Here is a 23,724-nt window from a genome sequence, read left to right as displayed (position 1 = left end):
CCTCGGCGTGGGAAGGACGCAGCCCCGTGGATCGCGGCGACTGCAGCAGCGAACATCGGCGCGCGCGCGCCCACCTCCAAACCGGAAGTGGCTCTTCGACTCGAGGACGCTGAAGAGGGAAGAGGAGGGGAAGGTGTTCCACCGAACGCCGTCCACGTTGGAGACTCAACTCGTGTTCCTAATTAGCGGGCTTGGAAAAACTGCTCGCTTAGCTCTGCGGCTTGCACGGCCAGACTGCCTGAAGTGCGTATCGGATGGCTGAGGTAAAGGAGATGAATACTTGCCCCGTCTTTCCCCATTTCTTTCTTTCTTGATTGGAAGATGGAGGCTGAGGACTGGGCCGGCACCTTTCAGGGTTTGGTGTCGTCCTCTTCCCTTTCCCCTCCCCCTCGGGCCAAGTTGTTTATCCTGGAGGTGGGGGGGGGGGAAGAGAGGCTCTTCCTGTCTTAAGGCCGTGGGGGAAGGGCCGGAGGCCTCCTGTTTCCTGTCTCGAGATCTGTGGAGCACCGGAACTCTTCCTATTCGGGCCGGTGGCCTGGGAATTGGAGTTTGTGTTGCACATCCTCCTTCCAGTCTCCTCTTCTCAGGGCCTGGGTCATTGACTAATTTGGGCCACTCTCTCTCCACCCCACCAAAATCAATAAGTTAATCAGTATTCACTATGCATCTATTATGTGCCCCGTGCTAGGCACTAGAGATATAAAAAGAAGCTAAAAAGGGAGTGGTTACTTCGTCATCCTGTCCTCACCGTGATTAAAAAAAAAAAAAAAAAAAAAAAAAAAAAAAAAAAACCCAACCCCAAAACGTTTTTGCTTTGTCTTCAGTATTATGTAACATAATATGAATTATGCAACATACTGGACTTTTATTACAACTCTGAACCCAAAATACTTATTACTCTTGAAAAGTTGTTAAGCGCCTACTGTGTGCTTCGTGCTAAGCACTGAGGATACAAAAAGGGAAAAACAGCCCCTGATGGGAAAGAGCTTACAATCTGACGGGAAGAGAAAGTCCAAATAACTGTATACATGACAATAAATAAAAGATCATTAACAGAGGGAATGGACTAGAATTAAGATTGTTGGGAGAAGACTTTCTGTATAAGGTGAGATTATAGTTGGTAGTTAGAGAGCATAGGAGTTCCAGGTATGAGAGACAGCCAGAGAAAATACCATGAGCTGGGAGATGGAGTGTTTTGTTCTTCAATGACATCTATTCTGATTCTGAGACATTGCTTATTTGTAATGTGGTACAACCTATTCATTTCCCTTTCTCATATCTTAGGGGCATATAATGTTCTATGTCTTGCAGCCATACAGCAACATCTCTAGATTGACATCTAACTCCTGGGGAGTTCTATGTAAAAACTGAACAATCTAAAAGACAACTAAGACAATAGAAATACAGTGTTGTAGGTTAATTAGAAAGTAATTAAGGACTTATAGGATATTAGAGCTAGAAGAGGTCTTAGAATAAATAAAGAACTTAACTGCTTGCTATGTGTAAAGTGAGATAGTTGGGTGGCTCGGTGAATAGAGGGGCTGAGCCCAGTGTCAGGAAGATTGATTTTTTTGGAATTCAAGTCTGGCCTCAGACACTACTTGTGTGACCCTGGGCAAGTCAATTAACCCTGTTTGCTAAGTTTTCTCATCTGTAAAATGAGCTGGCTGGAAAAGAAACCGGCAAACCACGCTAGTCTATGTCAAGAAAACCCCAAGTGGAGTTAAGAAGTTATATGTGACTGAAAAACAATAATGTACAAAGTACTGTGGGATACATATTGAAAAGTAAGACAGTGCCTGCTTAGGAACTCGCCTTCTAAAAGGAGAGACAATGGTTAGGGAATGTTTCCACTGTAAGTCAAGTGGAAAAAGTCCTCAGGGTTGCAGCAGCAAAGCAGAGTTTGAGTCTACTTTGTGATGTTTCTTCTTGAAATTTGGACTTTTTACTAAATTCTTTCTGTAGATTCAGTGGTTCTCTACTTAGTTCCCAGATACTACTTTTATATTCCTTTTTCCTGCTACTTGGAAGGCTTTACTTCTCTACCCATTGTTCTTTCATTTGTATTCTGTCCCTGGATAATGAAGTCATGAAAGCAATTTTAACTGGAGTACCTGGGCAGTCCTTGATTCTTTGATTCATGAATAAATGAATCATTCTTTGATTCATCAGGTTTTCTGTATTCCTGATCTTATTTGGTGCTTTTTCATTTATGAAATCAGTAAGTATACAATACTTTATTCTGCATTAGATATGTACAATATTAAGAAGTTTGTACCCTGAAATCAAGTGATACAAAGAATTGATATTAAAGATTCTTAGAGCATTGAATATCTAGGATGCCATTGTGACAATACAGTTAAGGCAAGAAAAATTATATAAACTCCTTAATAAATTTCATAGCTACTCAGAAGAGTACCCCAGTTATCTACACAGAAAAAAAAAAAAAAAAAAAAAAGGAAACACATAAGACTCTGATAAAACATTACCTCTCAAAAATCTTTCATGATTTCCCCAGCTTCAAAAGTTACTTTGTGTAATGTCCTGTTGTCTCTCAATTGTAATCCTTCTTGGGAGGAGGTTTCTTTTCTGTGAATCCTTTTCTCTGTGAGCAGGTTTCTTGGGAGGCTTCTGGAGCCTCCAGCCAGAGTGAAGGTAAAATCTAGAATCCTCTTCTTCCTGAATCCTGGCTCTGAATCTCCTCGAGCTTCCCTGAAGTTCTCCAGGGAAGTCTTGTTCTTATCCCAATCTAGACTGCCTCTTCTTCTAGTCTGCCCTGCTCTTTTATCCTCTCAGAGAATGGGTACTGCAGGGGCTTGTGGGAATTACTTATAGCCAATGAATTTGCTCCTTTAAAGTATTCCTTCAAAGGTGTAGACTCCCTTAAAGATTTGAAGTAAAGATGTGAATTCTGAGCTAGAGAATTGTTAAATACCAACTTAGCATTTAGTAAGAACCTAACAACTTTGCATTTACGTTATATATAAAGTATATATTTATATATAACATGTATACTTTTGGACATGTTATACATGTCCTTTTTATCTTCCCTATAACTTCCTTATGGGACAGCCCTATTTTTCTTTTGTTTTTGTATCCCCAACACTTACAATAAAGTTCAAAAAGCATGAAAAGTTTTAGTTATAGGCAGATAATAAAGAGGTTTAAAAATCAAACAGTAGAATTGGAACTTTTTTTCCCTGAAGCAAGTGGGGTTAAGTCACTTGCCCAGGGTCACACAGCTAAGAAATATTAAGTGTCTGAGACCAGATTTGAACTCAGGTCCTCCTGATTCCATGGCTGGTGCTCTATCTACTGCTCTACCTAGCTGCCCAGAATTTGTATTTGAAATCTAATAGAGAGCCACTGGACTTCTTCGTAGGAAAATGGCATATGCTAGCTAAATCTTTAATAGTTTCAACTACCATTAGTTCCTGATACTGATGAAAGAAGTAAAACTATTTGATTAGTACTTAAGGAGGCTAAGTCATTGTCTTTCAAGTGTAAAATAAATAAATAAATACAACATTTTCCCTTTTTTCTTTTTAGGTACAAGAACCATAAATTGCTGTGACTATGAAGAGAGTGCCTCGTTTTTACTTAGAAAAAAATGATAGAGAAAAATCACACTTGTTCTGAAGGGCAGGATTCTATGCCCTATATAATTTGTCTGGTTCACATATTGGAAGGATGGATTGATGTCCAACAATTAGAGGATTATTTGAATTTTGTTAATTATCTTCTGTGGGTATTTACTCCACTAATAGTCTTGATACTCCCTTACTTTACCATTTTTCTTCTTTATCTTACTATTATTTTCTTACACATTTACAAGAGGAAGAATGTATTAAAGGAAGCCTATTCCCATAATTTATGGGATGGTGCAAGAAAAACTGTAGCAACAGTATGGGATGGACACGCAGCAGTATGGCATGGTAAGCAAAATTATTTTTTTGTGTTTTCCTGTACTTGTATTGGACTATTATTGCATTTCATTGATTGGGAGAATGCTTATAAATTTGAGGGATAAGATTTTTAATTTTTTCTTTCATTTATTTGCATGTATTTTGCAAATTTGTATTTCTCATAGAATAATTTTCTTTAAGTCATTGTATCCTTTAAAAAAAAAAATTGAGCATAGTTTTTGATACAAGCAAGATGAAAAGGCAATACTTTAGATATCAGAATTGCCTGAAAATATAGTTATTGGAGAATGCTTTGACAATGTTATTTTTATTTTTTACTTTATATTTGAAAGAAATTTAACTTTTCCCCTGAATGCATCTTTTAAAAAAAGGTATTATTAAATAAATAAATACTATATTATAATATCAGCATTTCAATTACATTCAATTTAAGGTGCGTCCCAATCTTTCTTTATATGAAGCTTTATACAGAAACAAACATATTGATGAATCGGCTATGTATTCTTATTTTCAGTCAGTCAATTACCAGAGTCAGGCAATAGTGTAGACTTTTACCTTATGATTGCTGATTTTGCTCATTTTATATCACGAAAGCCTATCATTAGTGAATTTTAATTTTGCTCATCTATTTTCATCACCTCTGCTTAGCCAATTGCTCCCTATTGTTTATAGATTTTTGTTGTTATTATCAACCTTTGCAAAAATCCAAAGAATTGAAAAATTGTAAATTTATACTTCCTATCTTTTAAACTAAGGAGTTGTATGCATCTTTCACAAAGAATATTAGATGAAACCTAGATTTTGAAATTACATTACTAGCATATGTGATTGAAATATAAGGTTGCTTATATTTGCACCCAGTGAGGTGACATTGTCATGACCAGATTTGTCCCAGACAGTTATGATGTGAATCAGTTTGCCCTCTTGGAAGTCTAATCCAGCTTTAGTTTTCAAAGCCAAACCCATTGGTGCCTAGTTGACATTTAAAAAAAAAAAAAAAAAAAAAGGTTGCTGAAGAGATAGGGATAAAACTATAGCAACTTTCAGAAGTAATTGTAAGATTACAATTTCCATAAAGTTTAATTCCTGATCTGAAGGTGAGTAAGGACAACAGTCTTTGCCAGGACTTTTGGAATTAGAATCTTGGACTATATTCTTTGGATTCTAAGGGGGGTATCCGTCAAGATAGTACCTGTGTTTGATTTGTCTGACACATACCACCTCCTATCTCTTCCTCTGAATGCCTTGCTGCTTCAGCTCATATTTGCAATGGAGACTTTTTTATAATATAATACTCCCTTTCAATGATGTTTAGTTGCCCATTATTATTATGTAGCCCACTGTGGGTGGATCATTAAAAATTTTAAGTAAATGTTTATTTTATTAGAAGTTAAAATAATGCTTCTGTCTAGTTTTCCACATTTGTTTTTATTATTGTAATGTGGAGAAGAATGATTCAATTATTTATGCATATTGTATCATAATTGATACTTTTCTAAGAAATGCTCCATATAGCTCTGTCCAAAAGAAGTAAATTAGTTAAAATTCACTGTTGTTCTGTGCTCATTATATGTATATAATTTTTTGCTTTCTCTTTCTTAAGTACTGTGTAACATAATATGCATACTACATCTTTAATTATAACTCTGAAGCCAAAGTGTCTATATTATGGCTTTTTTGCGGTGGGGGGCGGGGAGCCCAAGTAATATCTGTGTAATTGAATAGCTTTTAAAAAATTTTTCCTTGCAGGATCATAGATTTAGATTTGGAAGACACCTTAGAGTTTATCAAGTCTCATTTTACAGTTGAGGACACTGAGATACAGAAAAGTTAAATAATTTGGCCAATGTCACTTAGCTTAGACAAGACTCAAATCCAGGTCTTCCTAATGTTGAAGTCAAGCATTTTATCTGCTATTCCCAGCTGCAACTCAGTTTCTTAGTACAATGTTAAATTTAATTTGAAAGTTATCAACACTAGGCAGTTAATATTCTTAGATGTCTTTGATCGAGCTTAAATTCATGTGTGTGTGTGTGTATATACACACACACACACACACACACACACATACACACATATATACATATGTAAAACTAGAGGAAAAAACCTGTTATTTTTATTCAGGATATCTGTGAATTAGTTAAAATTACTACTGTTTCTTATAGACATACTATTTATTAATAAGATTTTTAAAAGACATTAATACCAGAAAAATGTCTCCTTTTGTATAACTTAGGACCCTTTAATGAATTACGACATTTGTATTGTTTTCTTCACACAGGGTCTCAGTGTCATTATAATAAATGAAATATATGTAACTTTCAGCCTTTTTTTTTTTTAGTGGAGGAAAAGTTCAGTGTTGAGGAACTTGGATATTCTTACTAATTGAATTATGGAGTTCAATTGATAGTTCATTTATTTCATCCATAGACTAATTGTTAGTAGCTTCAATACAATAAAATCTACAGTATTAAAATCATACTAAACATTTATCTTTCTTTGATAAGACGTAAAACTTCAGGATTTTATGCCTCATAACCATTATTATGAGAATCATTTATCATTTTACATTGTAGCTAAATAGAAAGTAGATGATCTGGGCTGAACCACTAATTTCATCCATTTTGCATGGTAAATGCCAAGAGATGATAACATTCATGTCTTTAGTTAAGAACACAAAACATGATTTTTAAAATTTTTAGCAGAAGTTCTCTGAAAATCCATTCATTCATTAAATGACTAATTTTTCATCTACTTTGAGCAAAATACTAATATGAAATTTAAAGGTCCTTATCCTCAAGAGGTTTATGGTTGAGATAGGCATATTAGTAAATATTTTTTTCTTTAAAATCAAGGAGTATGTGAAAATGTGCGATAGAGCTTAAAAATCCTTCAATTTGAAAATTTTGGTATGAATTTAATTCTGACAATTTTTTACCTTTTAAAATATCCTTTCATCCTCAAAGATTTTTATTAATTTTGTGGGTTCCCACCCTTTAATTATCATTCTGACCTACATACTACAACTGGGAGAGTGAGGAGGCTCTTAAAATCAGAGATTCAGAAGGGATTTTAAGAGTGATGATCAAGAACAACCAAGGAAATGCTGGCTCTCAATTTTAATTCTCAAGTACTTTGGGATGAGGCAACCCTAATCCATCAGAGAGTAAGGATATATTAGGCAACTTGACACATTGTAGGAAATTTCAACCATAACCAATAAATTATTTAATATTTTCAAGACTCCACAACATATTTATATGATGTATTAGAAACTGTACTGCATTTGGAATGGGAAGACCTTGATTTGAGTTCAAGTTCTCCACTTGACTATTTGTGAGACTAAGCATGTCACTTTGGGTTTCAGGTCACCATTCAAAAAGTTTAAGGGGTTGGAATAGAGGATCTCAAAGGTCTCTTGTAACTTTACTTCGATGATCCTATGATCTTTTCTATGCAGATATGTACATAAATAAGTGAGAATTTCTTGTTTAATTAAACTTTTATTTTAAAAAAATTGAAATTTAAACTAAAAGCAGAGAATATTTTCAAATATGGAAAAAAGAGCTCTTATTTTTCCGAAGGGATCATGAGTATTTCAAAGGTCAGTTAAGGAGTAAATCTAATGCTCATAGTCCAAAAGAGACATGAGTTCACATGTCACAGAACCTATGATGTCCAGGTTACCAAATGTATTGATGGTTATTTGCAAATCATTGTCAATGATCTTTAAAAGATTATGAAAACTAGGAAAGGAGCCACATGATTGGTGAGGGAGGGAAGCAGGTATTTGCCTAATTAAAATATATATATATATAAGAAGAGAGCAGAGTCTGTGGAATCAGATGATGAGTTTGATTTCAAATTGGAATGGAAAGTATGCATCTATAAAAGGACATAGTGGTCATCAGGAATCTACATGATTCATTAAGTTTTAATCAACATGGTTTCATTAATAGCTAATGAAGTGCTATAAACTTTGCAAAGAACTTTACAAATGTAATTTCATTTTGTCCTTTCAATAGATCTCTGAGGTAAGTTCTAATATCCCCATTTTCCAGATGAGGAAGCAGACTGAGCGTGGTTAAGTGACTTACCAAGGTCACACAAGCAAATAAGTATCTGAGGTAGGATTTGAATTCAGCTCTTCCTGACTTAAAGTCTAACAATTATTCTACCTTGCTGCCTAGCTCCTGTCATTAGTTAACAACTTCATTAGTGTTCTGCCCCTTCTCTCACTAACGGAGTCTTTTCAGAATCTCCTTTTTGGAGATTTATATTCAGAGTAGCTATCTGTCATTCCCTAGATTTACCCTCTGCCCTAGTGTTTTCCTTCTCCCATTAGTGTATTTTTCCTACAACCTCCATTTTCAGAAAGGCTCCAGCCAGCCATGCTTGAGTTTTAGGACTTAGCCATCATGCCTCAGCCTTAAGCCCTTTTTTTCCAAATGTAAATTCTTCTACCACTTTCATTCTGGGGAAAAGCCTAAAGTAAGTCACTTAGTTACTGAGTTGGCCACTGGGTCTCTTTCTGCCCCTACTTCTGAAGTGAAGTATCTCCTTCCTCCTCCCCACTTGCCCCACTTTTCAGCCATATTTGAATGGAAGCTTGAGGACTATCTTGCTTTGTATAGAGATCCCTAGTACTTGGCACATAGTAAGCACTTAACTAAATGGTTGTTGACTGACTAAAAAAGATTTTGTGACTTACAAGCTCAATGAGTGATGTAATCATCTGATAAGTAATCTGCTGTATTGAGAGACAAAAGATTCAAGATGAGGTGGTGAATAGACTATATCAGGAATAGTATTTAATTATTGGAATTACTTTTTTTGGAAGGGCATTGACAGGAACAAACAATGCTACTCTTCCCCCTATACACCTAACCCTTTTATATTTGTTGACATTCCTTATTAGAGTGCCAGGTCCTAGAGGGAAGATTATCATTTTATAGTGTCAACCATGTACCAAGAACTATGCTTAGTATTGTTTTTTGTTTCTTGTTTATTTTATTATTATCCCCATTTTTACAGATGAGACTGAGACAAATGGAGGTTAAATGACTTGCATGGAATCACACAGTTAATAAGTATCTAAAGCTGTATTTGAGTTAAAGTCTTCTAGATTTTTCAATCTGCTGTGCCACCAGCTATCTCAGAAGCCTGGGATTGTCTTAATTTTATATTTGTGTGCCCAGTGCTTAGCACAGTGCTTGGCACATCGCACTTAATAGCATCTTTCTCATTGATTTTATTCATAAACTGGAGGGGCTTGGGATAGTGGTAAAGGGCTTCATTCATCCAAAATGAAAATTAGTGGAAGAAATGCATATTTTAGTCTTCAGTAGAGAAAACTTAGTGAGGAAGTGATGGTCACCCTTTTAAGAGGTTTCAGATGGAACAATATATAGACTTGTTAATTTTTGGATCATATGGCAAAACTAGCATTTTATAGCTATTGAAAGGCAGATTGGGATTTGAAGTGATTTGTTTACCTCAGAGCTTCCCCCTCACCAAAGATATTCTGACAAAGTCCCATTTGTTATGAATGTTTTAGAATGGATTGAAGATATGTGTTGGACTAAATGTCCTCTGAAGTAACTAAAAGTCAGAGTTTCTGTTGCCCCTGGATATATTGTGATTTGGTGCTTCTTAGATAAGAACGATAAGTTTGTTTGTTTTGCCATTCCTTTTTGTGAAATTTAGATACAATTTAGTTTTTCTTAGGAAAAAAGCAGAAAAGCTTTGAGGAATGTCCTAGATATCTCTCTTAGAGTATATCCTTATTTCTCAGAAAGTCTATATAAAAGTAGATCCTTTGTGTAATTTCTATTCCTCTATATTCAAAATCATGTGGAATAGTCCAGAGAAAACTGAGTTCCTTAAATTGTAATAAGATCACAGAAGATATGATGTACTATTGAAAAGATAAACTGAATTTTAAAATAAAATTACTTACAGTTGCCATTATTGCTTATCTATTTGTATTATTGTTGATGAGGTCTAGAGGGAACTAAAATGATAAGGTATAGATTTGTGATAATCAAATGAAATTGAGGTCTAGCTGCAGGTTGGGGGTTCAGGGAGTCAAATGGAGCTCCCCTGTATCCCCTCAGGATTTGGTGCAAGGATAGGGAGTTAAATGAAGTCTAGTAGCAGTACAAGAATCCCCTATAAAGGAATTTATAGACCTGAAAACCTAGATTGATAAAAGAGTTTTATTATGGGCATTGGAAGTAAGGTTAAAGTCTGGTTAAAGTCTAGTTAAGGAAATGAGTGAGGGTAAAGAGATGAGGGCACTGGAAACAGTATTCTAGTGGGCAGAGGCCCTTGGCATCCCAAGCATGGCATAGCTGGCATGTTTGAAACCTCTGCAAAGAGAAGACTCCAGCTTGGCTCTTTTATAATGAGAGATTTAGCTAAAGGGGCTCCTGGGTGTATTCCCAAGTTGGCTCAGATCCCATGGGGGCTGGGAGAGCCCAAGTTGTCTCAGTTACAGTAGAGGCTGGGACAAGCCCAGATCTCCTATTGGAATTCAAAAGAGTGCTTTTGACCAAGATTTGTGAATCAAAGGTCCTAGCATCTTGAACTGATAATGCATCATGAGGGGTTGAGAATCAATCTGAAAGTACTAGTTTCTTAAAGGGACCACAACCTGCTTCACTATATCCATGTTACTTTGAGCCTCCAGTTTGAAGCTGCTTAAAAGACTGGAATCATGATTACTATAATTCTTTGTTAGTCTAAACTTCAACAATTTAGTTTTAATATTCTTTTCAAAAATGTTTCAAGTTCAACAAAGACTTGAAACATTTTTGAAAAGAATATTAAAACTAAATTTCCTTGTCTTTAATTTTTTTTTCTGTTAAGTTGTGAGCAAAGTAATGATAGGGTAAAATGAAGGAGATTGTTGTAGGACCATTATTAAAAGAAAACCTTTTTAGTATAGTAGACATTCAATAAATATTGGTTAATCAATTAGTATCCCATTGCAACACTTTGATTCTGTTTTATATTCTTGGGGAATGGAGTATTTTTAATATGTGACCTTCTCTATTCAGTAAACTCTAGTGGCTTCCTAATACTTCCTGGATAAGATATCAAATCCTCTGACTTATAAATGTTTTATAACCTGTACCCTTTTTACTTTTTCAGTCTTCTACTTTACTCTCTATCGACCTTCTCTGCCATCCTGTGATACATGCTTCCTTGCGGTTTCTTGAACATGACACACCATTTTCCAACAAGTGTTTTTACTGGTTGCCCTGGAAATCTCTTTCTCCTCATCTCAATATCCTGACTTCTTTGGTGTCCTTCAAGTCTTGGCTGAAGTCCCATTTTCTGTAAGAATCCTTTCCTGGGTCTAAACTCTTAGTTTCCTCTCTCTAAGATTATTTTCAATTTATCTTCTAGGACATATAGTTCTTTGCTTGTTGTCTTACTCACTAGAAATGGGCATATGGAGAGCTAGTATTGTTTTGATCTTTCTTTGTATCCTTCGTACTTAACACGGTGCCTGGCACTTAATAAATACTTACTGACTTCTCTATTAAAGAAAATTTTCCAGATAAATGAAGCTAGCCGAGGCTCTTTTTGTAGGACAACGCAGTAGCTCCAAAATATATTTGATGGTGTTTCCTTTTTTCACTTTGGGCATTTCTTATTGCTCAGTTAATTGGCCAGTTCCCTTTCCATCCACTCCCCATCTTAAAAATCTGATTTTCTTGTAAGAATTGAAGAGGAAAACATAAGCTAAGTTTAATATATTAATAGCCTTAATTTACTAATAAATCTATAAACTGCTTTAACATTGCTTCACTGTTGGTGCTGGGGAATAGGGTACTTTGGCTTTTGTATTTGCTCTGTTTTTTCTTACAGGTTGAAGGCTATTTCTATATAAGTAAGACTTTTTGGGGATTTCAGATAGCTTTGTGTGTTTCATGCTTGTAAATTAAGTCTAGTTCTGCTATAATGAAAGAAATAAAATGTTCCCCAGATAAATTGTATTAAGTGACTTGCCTGAAGGTTATATAGTTAATATTAAGTGTTGATTTGAACTCAGATCTTTTTGACTTTAGAACTGGTGCCATATCATACACATATGCATACATATATGCTTGCCAGGTAGCTGTCTGAGGCAGTTGGGATTAAGTGACTTGCCTGAGGTTACACAGCTAATAGGTGTTAAGTGTCGGACACAGATAACTATGGATGAAGAAAGGGAAAACACTGTCAGACTTAGTTGATCATCTTTTCAATATGATGACTTCAGATTGCATTACAGATTTTTTAATCATTATTTCTCATCTCTCTCTGCTTGATAAGGTCACTTGAAAGTAAGATTGCTTTAATTCATATACATTGCCTTTTTCTGAAAATTACACAATTCATTCCAATGCCTCTCTGAAGGATATTAGTTTCTTCTCTTTTAAACATTAAAAAAAAAAAAAAAAAGAAAGAAGGAAAAGCAAAAAAAGGTTAATAAGTATTCAAGGTCATATAGTCAGGGAAGAGCAAAACATAGAATCCAGAACTTCCTTCTTTTAATCTACTATCTTATACTTCTAGATTTGGAATTCACAAAAATAGCATATTTAGGATAGAAAAGAGAATTCATTGTATAGTAATGGCAGAAGTTTCTTGATGAACCATTTTTTTTCTTTGATTCTTTGTATCTTTGAGACTGAGTTGTTTGACATACTAGACATTTAAAACAAACAAAACAACTCATTCTTTCCCCAAAATATATCCCTTGTTTTAACCTCTATCAAAGCCTTTGTAGTCACTCAGCACTTACCCTTAAAGTTGACCTTACGTCTTCACTGTTCTTCAGTCCCTTTATTCAATCACTTGCCAAATCTTATTGAATCCACCTTCCAATTTTCCCATTCATGGACAATTTTCCTATATTAGGTCTTGCTACTTCTTAACTCTACTGTTACAATAATCTCTTAGAACAACTCTGTCCTTTAAAACGTCTTCCATACACCTGACAAATTGATATATCTAAAGCACAAATGTGACTATTCAGATAGCATTAGTGGCTTCCTATTTACTCTGGCATAAAATTCAAATTCTTTTTGACATTTAAGTCTCTTTTCAGTAGTTCCAGCCTACTTTTGTAGTCTCTTAGGCTTTCCTGCATTCTCAAGTTCCAGCTAAACTGGAGCAAAGCCAAAGTTCTTGTTATGCATTCACAGAATCATAAGAGTGGGATAAAGTACGTAAGTGCCCACTAGTCCACACATCAATGAAAGACTCCTCATTATATTGTACCTTATTAAATTTCCTTGTCTATAAATGGAGATACAAGGCACCCACTTTACAGTAGGGTTGTAAGAATCAAAGGAGGCAGCATATAAAGTGTTTAGCAAACCTAAAAGTGCTATAGAAATGCTAATTACTATCATTGTTATTATACCTGAAAAATGATGATTCCAGTACTTTCAAAAAACTTTCAAAGAGGAAACCCACTTCATTTTGTGGCAGTCCATTGAATAGTATAGCATTGTTAGGAAGTTTTTCCTTTTATCAAGCAAGAGTTTGCCTCTCTTGCTGTTGCTGCATATGTGCCTTTGTATAGCCTTTCTTCAGTGCCTAGAATGTGTTTCCTCCTTAACACCATGTTTTAGGGTTCCTAGTTTCCTTTAAGTCTGTTCAAGTACCATTTCTTACAACAGACTTTTCTTGATCCACTAACTTGCTAACCTCTACTCCTAAACTATTTATATACTTTTTGCATATGTTTTGTGTTTACTTCTCTGAGGATATCTTTGCCCCTATAGAATGTAAGCTTTTTGAGGACAGAGACCATTTTTGTTTTTTATCTCTAACATATAATACAATATCTGGCACATAATAGGCACTTTCTGAATGCTTGTTGAAGTGCATTATTCCTTTTCATTTTTCTTTGTATGTAATGGCACATACACAGAGATTCCTGTTCTAAATTTTAGACATTTTGGTTCTGAAAAGCATATTAGGAAAAACAACTTAATGATTCACCTTATCTATTCTTTTGTTTCCTCTTCCCCCTTAAATTGTTTTAGGAAACTGAAGAAGAAATTTAGTGGTAAAGTTTATGTTTGATGATGGAAGAGGTTCATAAATAGCAGCTATTCTTGTTTACCCAACTCTCATAGTTTTACATTAACAAGGGAAAAAAAAAAAACTCAACTTCTTGAGAGCAGCTACAAGCTTTTTCTCAGAAAGTTAAAGTAAGATTAGTTGAATGATAAAGTGAAACTATAGTTTAGATATAATTTCTTCTCTATTATGTCTTCTCATTTTCTCTGTCTCTGAACTTATAGGAAACCTCTACTACGTTGTGCAGGAATCCAAAATGGTAGGATACGTTGCTTCTTACCAACTTTCCAATATCTTCAAGTGATAAATCATTGAGATTACAGCAAACAAAATTATTCAGGAATAAAGAATGTTCTTCATTTATTCTTATGTTGGATAGGGAAATCAACCAAATAGTCTTTCAAATCTGCTAGAAGTCCTTGAAGACTAACAATGATATCATGCATTGCAACATTATTGAAATAAATAGCTTCTTACATAGTTGTACTTAATTTTTAATGTGTTGCTCGAATAAATAAAATTTTCTCATTTTTGAAGAACACCTTTCAATATAATAAAACTGCATTTGAATGTTAAGCCCATAAAATAAGGATTTTAATGTTCATCTGATTAAAATTTTTCGTTTTGTATTCCTGGGACTTGAGTATAAGAGATAAACATTTTTCACACATTAGCAATGATTTGGTAAGTAAGAAATTTGGTGACTAAGGTATTTTCTGAATTGTCTTAATTTGGCAATTAATTTACATTGATTAATCTTCAGGATGAAATTATGTCAGAGTTGATGTCATTTCTTTTGTCCCTTTCCGTTTTTCTTTTTTTAATTACTTTTTAAAATTAGGAATCATTTGTTTTAATTGCATTCCACATCTATTCCTCAGTCTTTTTTGTTTGTTGGGTTTGTTTTTTTTAAAAGGAATATTTCAGCTCCGAGGAGTCAGTGGTTTGACTCTACAAAGACAACTGACTCAGGGAAACCTCTGTATTAATAGCAAGTTTTTTCCTGTATGATAAAATAAAACCTATTTCATTTTGTGTAGTTTTATTTGGTGTTTCATGGCTAGTGCCTAACTCAAAATGAAGATTTGAAAAAAAGTCTTTTTAACAGATTGTTTTCTGCATCAAGGATAGTGATATACCACACATGGAGACTGATATCATATGGCACCTAAGAGAACAAAGACAGGAAAATTAGCCAGATTGGACCAACTTTATTTGGAGAAGATAGTTCTGGATGCAAGACAATTGTGAGGATACTGAGGGACTAAATGTGTCAGAAGGAGGGAAAATTAACAAAGGCATGGAAAAAGATCTGAGACGTTAATTCAGAAAAAAGGTAACCAGTATATATGAAATCTTTATGAGAATCGTCTGTGTACAAAACTAAGAACCCTCTTAAAGGATGTATTAGTAGAGAACACAAAGGCTTTCACAAATAATTTACCATCTCCTGTTTAACAGAAAAATATAGATAATAGAAGATCCCATTGCTAGTTGTGTTTGCTGATTCTAGTAATAGCATTTGATTCAGTAGATAAGACTTCATTTTATAAGCTCCGTCTACCAAGATCATTCAGGGTTCCTTGGAGGGCATAATAGAAATAACTGCCCAGTAACCTTCTAATGATAAAGGAAGCATAAAATATAGGCATATATATTTGTCAAAGATATTTATTTGCCACTGTGCTAAAGGAAATCCGGCACAGTTCAGGTCAAGGAGAAATTCTCAGTGAAGTATTTGGCCCTTCAGATACTTCAGTTTTTAGATGAAATTGTGATGATTGCCACAAGTTCTAAAACATTACAATCTCCTAGAAGAGAGCTATAATCATTCAAAAGATTTTGGCCTTTCTATCTATACAGAAGACTAAGTAACTAAAGAATCTCTTGCCCAGATTTTAACATGCATAAATGGATGGATACTCTATGGTATCTATAGTGCTTGCCCAAAAGTATCTATATTTGGAACAAACAATACAGCTGGACAATGAATTGGGTCCCTTGTTGAAAAAGAAGCGAATGGGCTGTGCTGATTTCAGGAAATTTTAGAACTTTTACTGACCTTAGGCTTTTCATGAAAGCAAAGGTCCATTACATTTTGCCTGTTAATGACTAGATTTTAGAGAGACTTTGAATAAATACTGCATGGAAAAGCACATGGTAGGTGTGAAGAGTCCACAACACATATACAATGAAGAGCTCCTAAGAAGTACTATAGTAAAAGGATGACATAAGATGTCATTCCTATATATTGGGAAAAAAAAAATAGATTGGTCATGTGGCAATAAGTAGGAAGGATAGATGGACATCCTGAATGCCCCTTTGGAATCCTCTTCATGTCAGGAGAGATCAAGGAAAGCCTCCAGCATGTTGGGAATAGCCCTTCCCCTCTTAATAGTAAACTTGGGATGACATGGAGAAGACTCGTACTATATATCTTAAATAGTTTAAAATATTTTTTAAAATGAATTTTAGATTGACAATTTAGTTTATAATTTTCTTAAATAGTAGGATTTTAATTATCCTGATAAATGTTATTGTTAAATTCAATTAGCTTTTTTTCCCCTAACAGGTTATGAAGTTCATGGGATAGAAAAAATACCAGAAGAAGGACCAGCACTTATTATTTTTTACCATGGAGCCATTCCTATAGATTATTACTACTTTATGGCTAGAATCTTTATCCATACAGGCAGAACCTGCCGAGTAGTAGCTGATCATTTTGTTTTTAAAATACCAGGTAAATTTTAAATTTAATTTTTAGAATATTGAGTTTCAGAGTCATACTGATTTAATAATATGTAAATATCATGATATAATAAAGTTAGCAAGGTAACAATTTAAATTATTGTTTTGTTATAGACCCAACTGCATAAAGAAGTAAGTTTTGATAATTTGGTGCAAAGTTTAAAAAGCTAATCTTTCTCTGTAAAAACCTAGCTTATTTATTGATAAGAGAAAATTTTTTGCCAGATTAATATTGCTACATTGAATATTATTTTTGCTTTTGAGTGAAGCTTAACAAATTATATTGAATTGACATGAATAAATTATTATTCCTAATAATATCACATTTATATAGTGCTTTTATAGCAGTTTTCCAAAAAAAATAATTTTTTTTTAAGAATTGTTAAGTAGGTTAGTTCAAGTTTAATTATTCTCATTTTACAGATAAGAAAGCAGGTCCAGAGAGTTAAGTGAATTTGAATTTCTCACAATCATAGATACCTTTTGTCCCCTATAGAACTGAACCTATTATGTAGGGAAAGAGTAAAACAAATTATATAAAACTGGTCAAAGAAAGCATTGCAATTTCAAATACAATATTTTGATTCCACCAGAGTCAGAATAGTTTTGCTAGGGTTCTTAGGATACCAAAAAAAATCTTTTTAGAATGATTATATTTAATATTATTAGGCAAGTGAATTTGCATCCTGTTTTATTGAACAGCATTATATATTTGTATTAGGTTTTTGCAGAACTTAAGGATAGAAGACTTAGGAAGATGTCCTATTTTTATTTGTCTCATTAGCAATGGATCTTTTTGGCTTACCAAAATAATAATATGGAAATCTATAGATTTGATGTTTTTATCATTTTTGTAAAACTGACTTAAAATATTTTTAAGAGAATCCTCATATTTTACAGTTATTTCCTACCAAAGTATTAAATGATAATAACGGAAAATTTTAATGTTTTTTTAGCTTTGCAAAGAACTTTAAATACTTAATCTCATTTTATCCTTATGGCAACCTTCTGAGGCAATTTAGGCAATATTATGCTCATTTTGCAGATGTGGTTACTTAGGTTCAGGTTAAGAGGTTTGCCTCTGTTCACACAGTTATCAAGTGTCATAAGCAACATCTTAACCCAGGAAAACACAGTACCTTTTTTTTTCCTTTCCTCTAATTATATTTTCTTACTTCTTAACATGATATATCTCTAATACAATATAAGTACTTTGTCCAAACTTTTTAATTTATGACTTTGTAAAATCAGCCAGGGATAACTAGGTGGTATAGTGGATAAAGTGCTTGATCTGAAGTTAGGAATCTTCCTGAGTTCAAATATGACCTCATACACTTAACCACTTGTGTGATCCTGAGCAAGTTGATTAACTGTATCTGTCTCAGTTCTCTCATCTGTAAAATGAGCTGGAAAAGGCAAGATAAACTACTCTATTATCTTTGCCAAGAAAACTGCAAATGCAGTCATGGAAAGTCAGATAGGATTAAAATAATAGAACCAAAACAAAAATCCTCAGCCTAGTGTAGTTTTCTGATTATACTATAATATGTGTTACATATTATAAATTATGTTATGTGTTATATATTATACTTTATAGTATATATATAATATATAATTATGACATATAACATATTTTATATGCTATAATAAGTGGAATGGAAGTATTTTTCTGACTTCCAGTGCTAGCTCCTTTTCCCGTTAAACCACACTGCCCCTTATCTGCATAAAATGTATTTTAATAGCTTTGTAATTCCTTGCTTACCTTTTTTTTTTTCCCCCTCCAGTTTAGAGGCCAACCTTTATATTATTATTATATTATTATATTATATATTAAAAAATACTTCCATTTTGGGAAACTTATCTATGTTTTTAACATAGCAGAGTTCATTTCTTTATGTTAGCTGGATATTGATTTATAGAATCTTATCCTATCATAATTAAAGTTTCATGCTGCTGGTTTGGAAATAACATTAAAATTTAGATTGAGCCATTTTCTTTCCCTGGAAATATTCTGTGGAAAAATGATTTTAAGAAATAATCATTTTCTGTTTCATCAACCTGATAGATTGCCTACTCTTGGATTGAGTGGTTAATTTGGAATGTCTATTCATTAAGACATAACATCTCTTTAAATGGTTGTTTAAACAAATTATTTTGATCATAATAATGTAAAAATCTTTTCTGAAGAAATTCATTTTATTCTAATACATTGGTTCTTGAGATAGATTTCCTCATGTAAAATGAAATAATTTACAATGCAGAATCACTTTTAAGTAGCCAAAATGAAAATGTTCAGTATTCTCTATAATCTTAAAATAAAAAACATCCTGCACCCTAAATTAATAATTACAGTATCAAATTAAATGGTGTTTTAGCATATGTAAAATATCTAAGTTGCTATGGGTCATATTTATGAACGTAAATTTTTAAAAGTCTATATTTTAACCCTTTCTGAGTAATTCACAAGTTTCTGAATTTAAATCACTGACATTCTTTGGACAAACAAGAAAAAGATAACTTATACATTTATGAAACAATCCCTGTTTAGTCATCCCTTATGAAATTGTATATAGTTAGAAATAACTTCAGTTAATCAAGAAGCATTAAACATCTAATATGTATTAGTTACTGACCTAGGTGCTAGTGATACAGTAACCTTTCCACTCTCTCCATGTACAAAATGCAGTAATCCTTGTCCTCAAAGAGTTTTTTTCCCTAGGGAGAAAAACACAAATGTGCATGTGCACGCATATATGTGTAAAAGGTCATGGAGAATAAATACAAAACAAATATAAGATAGTTACATAATAGTAGCTAACATTTTTGTAGCTATTTAAAGTTTGCAGGACACTGTGTGTGTGTGTGTGTGTGTGTGTGTGTGTGTGTAAAATCTCCTTTGATCCCTCCCTTCAGTAACCATGTGATAGACACTTTTCCCATTTTACAGATGAGGAAACTGAGGCTGAGGAAGTTTAAGAGAGTTGATTACAACTAGTAGTTATTTAGGCAGAATTTGAACACAGGTTTTTTTGATTCCAAGTCTTCTTTTTTTCCCTAAGTTATCTAAATACTGGCTAGTTAAGAAAGGAAGTAGTGCTTAAACTATATCTTTAAGGTAATGAGTGATTTTGTGAGGAAAGCTCATTTAAGTCACAGGGTTGGCCAGTGCAAAGTTAGAAAGTTAGAGGGGAAAGAGGTGAGAGAGTATCATTTATTTTCATAGACATCAGAAATCTTACTAGTCTGCATAATTTTCTGCATTTTCCTAGCATTAAGAAAATCATATATTTCACAATTTAAATTTTCAAGTTTGTTTTAAATGTTTATTTATAGCTCTGTGCTTTCAAGTTTTAACCAGATCTAAGACGTGACTGTAGTATACTATTAGAACTTTAAAAGTGGAAAATTGGGACAGCTATTTAGGGCAATGGAAGGATCACTGACTCTGAAGTCAGAAGGATCTGAGTTCAAATTCTGCCTTAGACATTTAATACTTCCTAGCTCTGTGACCTTGGACAAGTCCCTTAACCTCAATTGCCTCACCAGAAAAAAAAAAAAAAAAAGAAAAAAAGTGGGGAGTTGATACTGACCTAACTTCTTGATTCCAATGGAATCAAGAATCAAGCTAGTGGTTTGAAATTTATTATTATTATTATTGGCTTTTCTTAATTTATTGTAGCATAAAATCAGTATCAACACCTGTCAGCAATGGTAGATTTGCTGTTGCTTTTTACTAGCATGGAAATCTTTTTTACCCTCCTTAGATTTGTTTGAGAAAAGACACTTTCAAATATTTAGTTGAAAGCTTCTACCAAGTTTGTACAAGTCTCAAGAGCATTGATTGGGGGATGTTAAAAAAAATTAGTACAGAATTATAGTGAATCTAATTTTACTTTGTGAGGCTTTTTTTTAAGAGCTGAAACAAGAAATACTTCTGATCTAGTTTAATTCTTACATTTTAACAGGGTTTAGTCTTTTGCTTGATGTATTTTGTGCTCTACATGGACCAAGAGAAAAATGTGTTGAAGTACTGAAGAGTGGCCATTTGTTAGCTATTTCACCAGGTGGAGTTCGAGAAGCTCTTCTTAGTGATGAGACCTACAGCATAATTTGGGGAGATCGTAAAGGCTTTGCCCAGGTTGCTATAGATGCAAAAGTGGTGAGTTGTGTTTACAAAAATTATTATTAAAGTGAAATTGTGTGGATTTTAAATAGTTACTTTTTTTTTTAGTGCAATAACTTAAATTTTGTAAAATTGTTATTTTTTTAAAAAATATGATTTTTATAGTTGTGTTGTGAAATTATTCCTTAAAAAGTGAGAAGATCATTTCTTAAACAGTCTGGAAAAAAAAGTCTGGAAATTTGGCCACTACAAATAATAATGTTTTTTACAGTCCCAAATCTAGCCTTTCCCTCTAGACAGTAAAATGTTTGTTCTTTACTCTTCTGCAGCATGTTATTTTATTTTGAGGTAGAATTTGTGTATGTGAGTGTGTGTGTGTGTGTGTGTGTGTGTGTGTGTGTGTGTGTGTGTGTATAGAATTTAAATTAATGGATTCATACTATTTGATACAAAGGATTTCCAGGAACATCAGTTTTCAATCTGCTACCAGAAACAAGTAGAGCCTTTTCTCTATCCTTGATGGCTGTTTGTGGAGAATTAGAGCATCTTTGAATACATCACTTTTTATTGTAGACAGTTTAAAATGTACACACTTAAGACACAATTTCAGGTTAGCATTTGACCCACAGATAAATAGTATAATTATCTGAAAAAATACTGCCAAAAAGACGAATTCACAATGTACTGCTATTCTTTTAAAAATGTTTGATTATCTAGTACTCTTTTAAAAGAAGAAATATTTGTAAATACTTTTAAGATAACATATTTTTATTATTTTGTCTAATTTTTAGTGTATTTTCCTAAGGCACTCTGATTGGCATAATATGAATTCTTTTCTCCAGTGATCATATTTACCTATATAAGCAAGAAGCCAAATGGTCAACTCTCACATAATTTTTATTTGTGAATTGTGAACAACTAACATTATTAAGGAAAAAAAAATATATAGATTTTGTAATTTTAGGTGTTTTTGAAGGTTTTTTTTTTTTTTAGCCTTTATATTGCCAATTAATAGTATTTTCCATTGCCCATGTTTTATATCCTAAGAATCATTTGTTTCATTACAGATTCTTTTCCTTTGGGTTTCCATTCATTGATTTAGTTTCAACTTGTCCAGTAGAAAAAGAACTCTTTTTATATTTAAAATAGTATAGTTATTTTTTACCTGTAGCTTCATATAGTTAGAGCATGGTGCTTGTGAAGTCAAGGTTCAGTTTAATTTAGCAAAGAGCTTAAGAATCTCATGTGGGCAGAAATCTATTATAGGAACATTTTCTTCAGGAACAGTTAAAGGTTTAAAAAATGAAATTGATCTCTTTCCACATAAAATTTATATTCTATTAAATTCAGTCTTATTATGGACCAGGTAGCTTCATATAGAGAGAATCTTGGTTCTATGACCATAAACTTGCACTCCAAATCTGGCTGGCTTTCTTGCCAGTAGGAGTCTTTTGTTATATAAAAGAATACAGAATAAAAATGAGTAATTGTCATATGTAACCCATCATTTCTCTTGGAAAAAAGAAAGTAGATGCCTTTCATAATTAATATTTAGGTGTATTATACATAAACACATATCTAATATATACACGTGCATATGTAGATATATGTAGAGGAAACATACCTATAAACATACATGTATATAACATGATACCAACAACATTTGTAATAAAATTTAAATCACTAGTCTCTTTTCTCTTTGGTGTTTGTAGGCATGTAACGCTTGATAGTATTTAGTGTTTTTAATTTAGTGTTTTAAATGTTCTTAGTGGCCAGGAAGATTTAGTATAGTTGCTCTAAGTACTTTAATTTGCAATTAGGAATACATAATGACCAGTTACCATTTTTCTTATTAAAAAATAAATAAAAAAAATTTCTGTTCACATAATGCTGAAGGAATTTAATTTTTTAATGATTTTTTTGATAAGGTTTTACTTAAATTTGTGAACTCTGAGGTGAAAAGAAAAAGAATAGCCGCATACTTACACAGAAATTAATAGTGCTTCATATTAGGGCTATTCATTAAGAGCAATAAGAAAAGCTAAAAACCCAGCAGCATTTCAGAGATGCCAATTTTTAAAGTAATTTAACTAAGAAAATTGTTTTTTTTTTTTTCTATATTAGCTAAAAATGATGATAGTTAACTTGGATTTGAATTTTTTTTTAAGCCAAAGCATTCTTTTTAGTTTCTCAACCATTGAAGTTTTAAGGAAAATGATTTTCTTTAAATAGAAGTATGAATAAAACCTAAAAGAAGGAAATGATGAAGAGTAAATTGTTGAGTATGTTTTAAATAAGTGAGTCAACAAGACTGGTTTGGGGCAAAACTTCATTGAACTTCAGAAACATTCCTTTCTGAGTGATGAAAAAGTTTCTAGAATAATTGATTCACAGAATAGTTTTACTAGTTTGGATTAGCATCTTCATAAATGAATACAAAAAAACCCCCAGTTTTCTGACCTACTGAAAGATAGGTAGGTGACAAATATAATTAATGCTTAAGTTACAAATGAGGAAACACAGGCACAGAAATGAAGGGATCTAGATGTTCATACAGCAAGGTAAGTAGGTGTTACAACAGAGAAGAAAATAGAATTCAGGATTTTATACACCTGGTATTTATGACAGAGTCTGACTGCTTAACATAGTGAATCTCTCGATCTCTATAATTTAAGGGACTTTTCTAACCGAGTGAAATCTCTCCTTGACACATGTAACATTACAAATTTCATAGAGGTCCTTTCTTCAATATACCTTCTTGATCCATGAACTAAGGCAATTAGAGATATTGTTAAAGAATTAACTAGATTTATATTGTAAAATAATGACTATGTTTGAGTA

At 33.2% G+C, this 23,724-nt stretch overlaps 1 protein-coding gene across 2 annotated transcripts in view; it reads left to right on the top strand.

The window, feature by feature from the left end:
• Positions 1-78: 78 nt before the first annotated feature.
• Positions 79-23,724, top strand: part of TMEM68 (transmembrane protein 68) — a 32,205-nt gene continuing 8,559 nt past the window's right edge. For both annotated transcript variants that reach the window (XR_012484238.1, XM_074278524.1), the window contains exons 1-4: positions 79-263; positions 3,550-3,935; positions 16,585-16,752; positions 20,726-20,919. Coding sequence is in view for 1 of the 2 variants with exons in the window: in XM_074278524.1 (XP_074134625.1) it covers positions 3,611-3,935; positions 16,585-16,752; positions 20,726-20,919 (687 nt within the window). In the remaining variant the exon portion in view is untranslated. The remainder of the gene's footprint in view (positions 264-3,549; positions 3,936-16,584; positions 16,753-20,725; positions 20,920-23,724) is intronic.

The sequence above is a fragment of the Sminthopsis crassicaudata genome, chromosome 1 (assembly GCF_048593235.1).
Source record: "Sminthopsis crassicaudata isolate SCR6 chromosome 1, ASM4859323v1, whole genome shotgun sequence".
Taxonomy (NCBI): domain Eukaryota; kingdom Metazoa; phylum Chordata; class Mammalia; order Dasyuromorphia; family Dasyuridae; genus Sminthopsis; species Sminthopsis crassicaudata.
The sequence above is the reverse complement of the archived record's forward strand: the minus strand, read 5'-3'. Positions and strand labels throughout refer to the sequence as shown.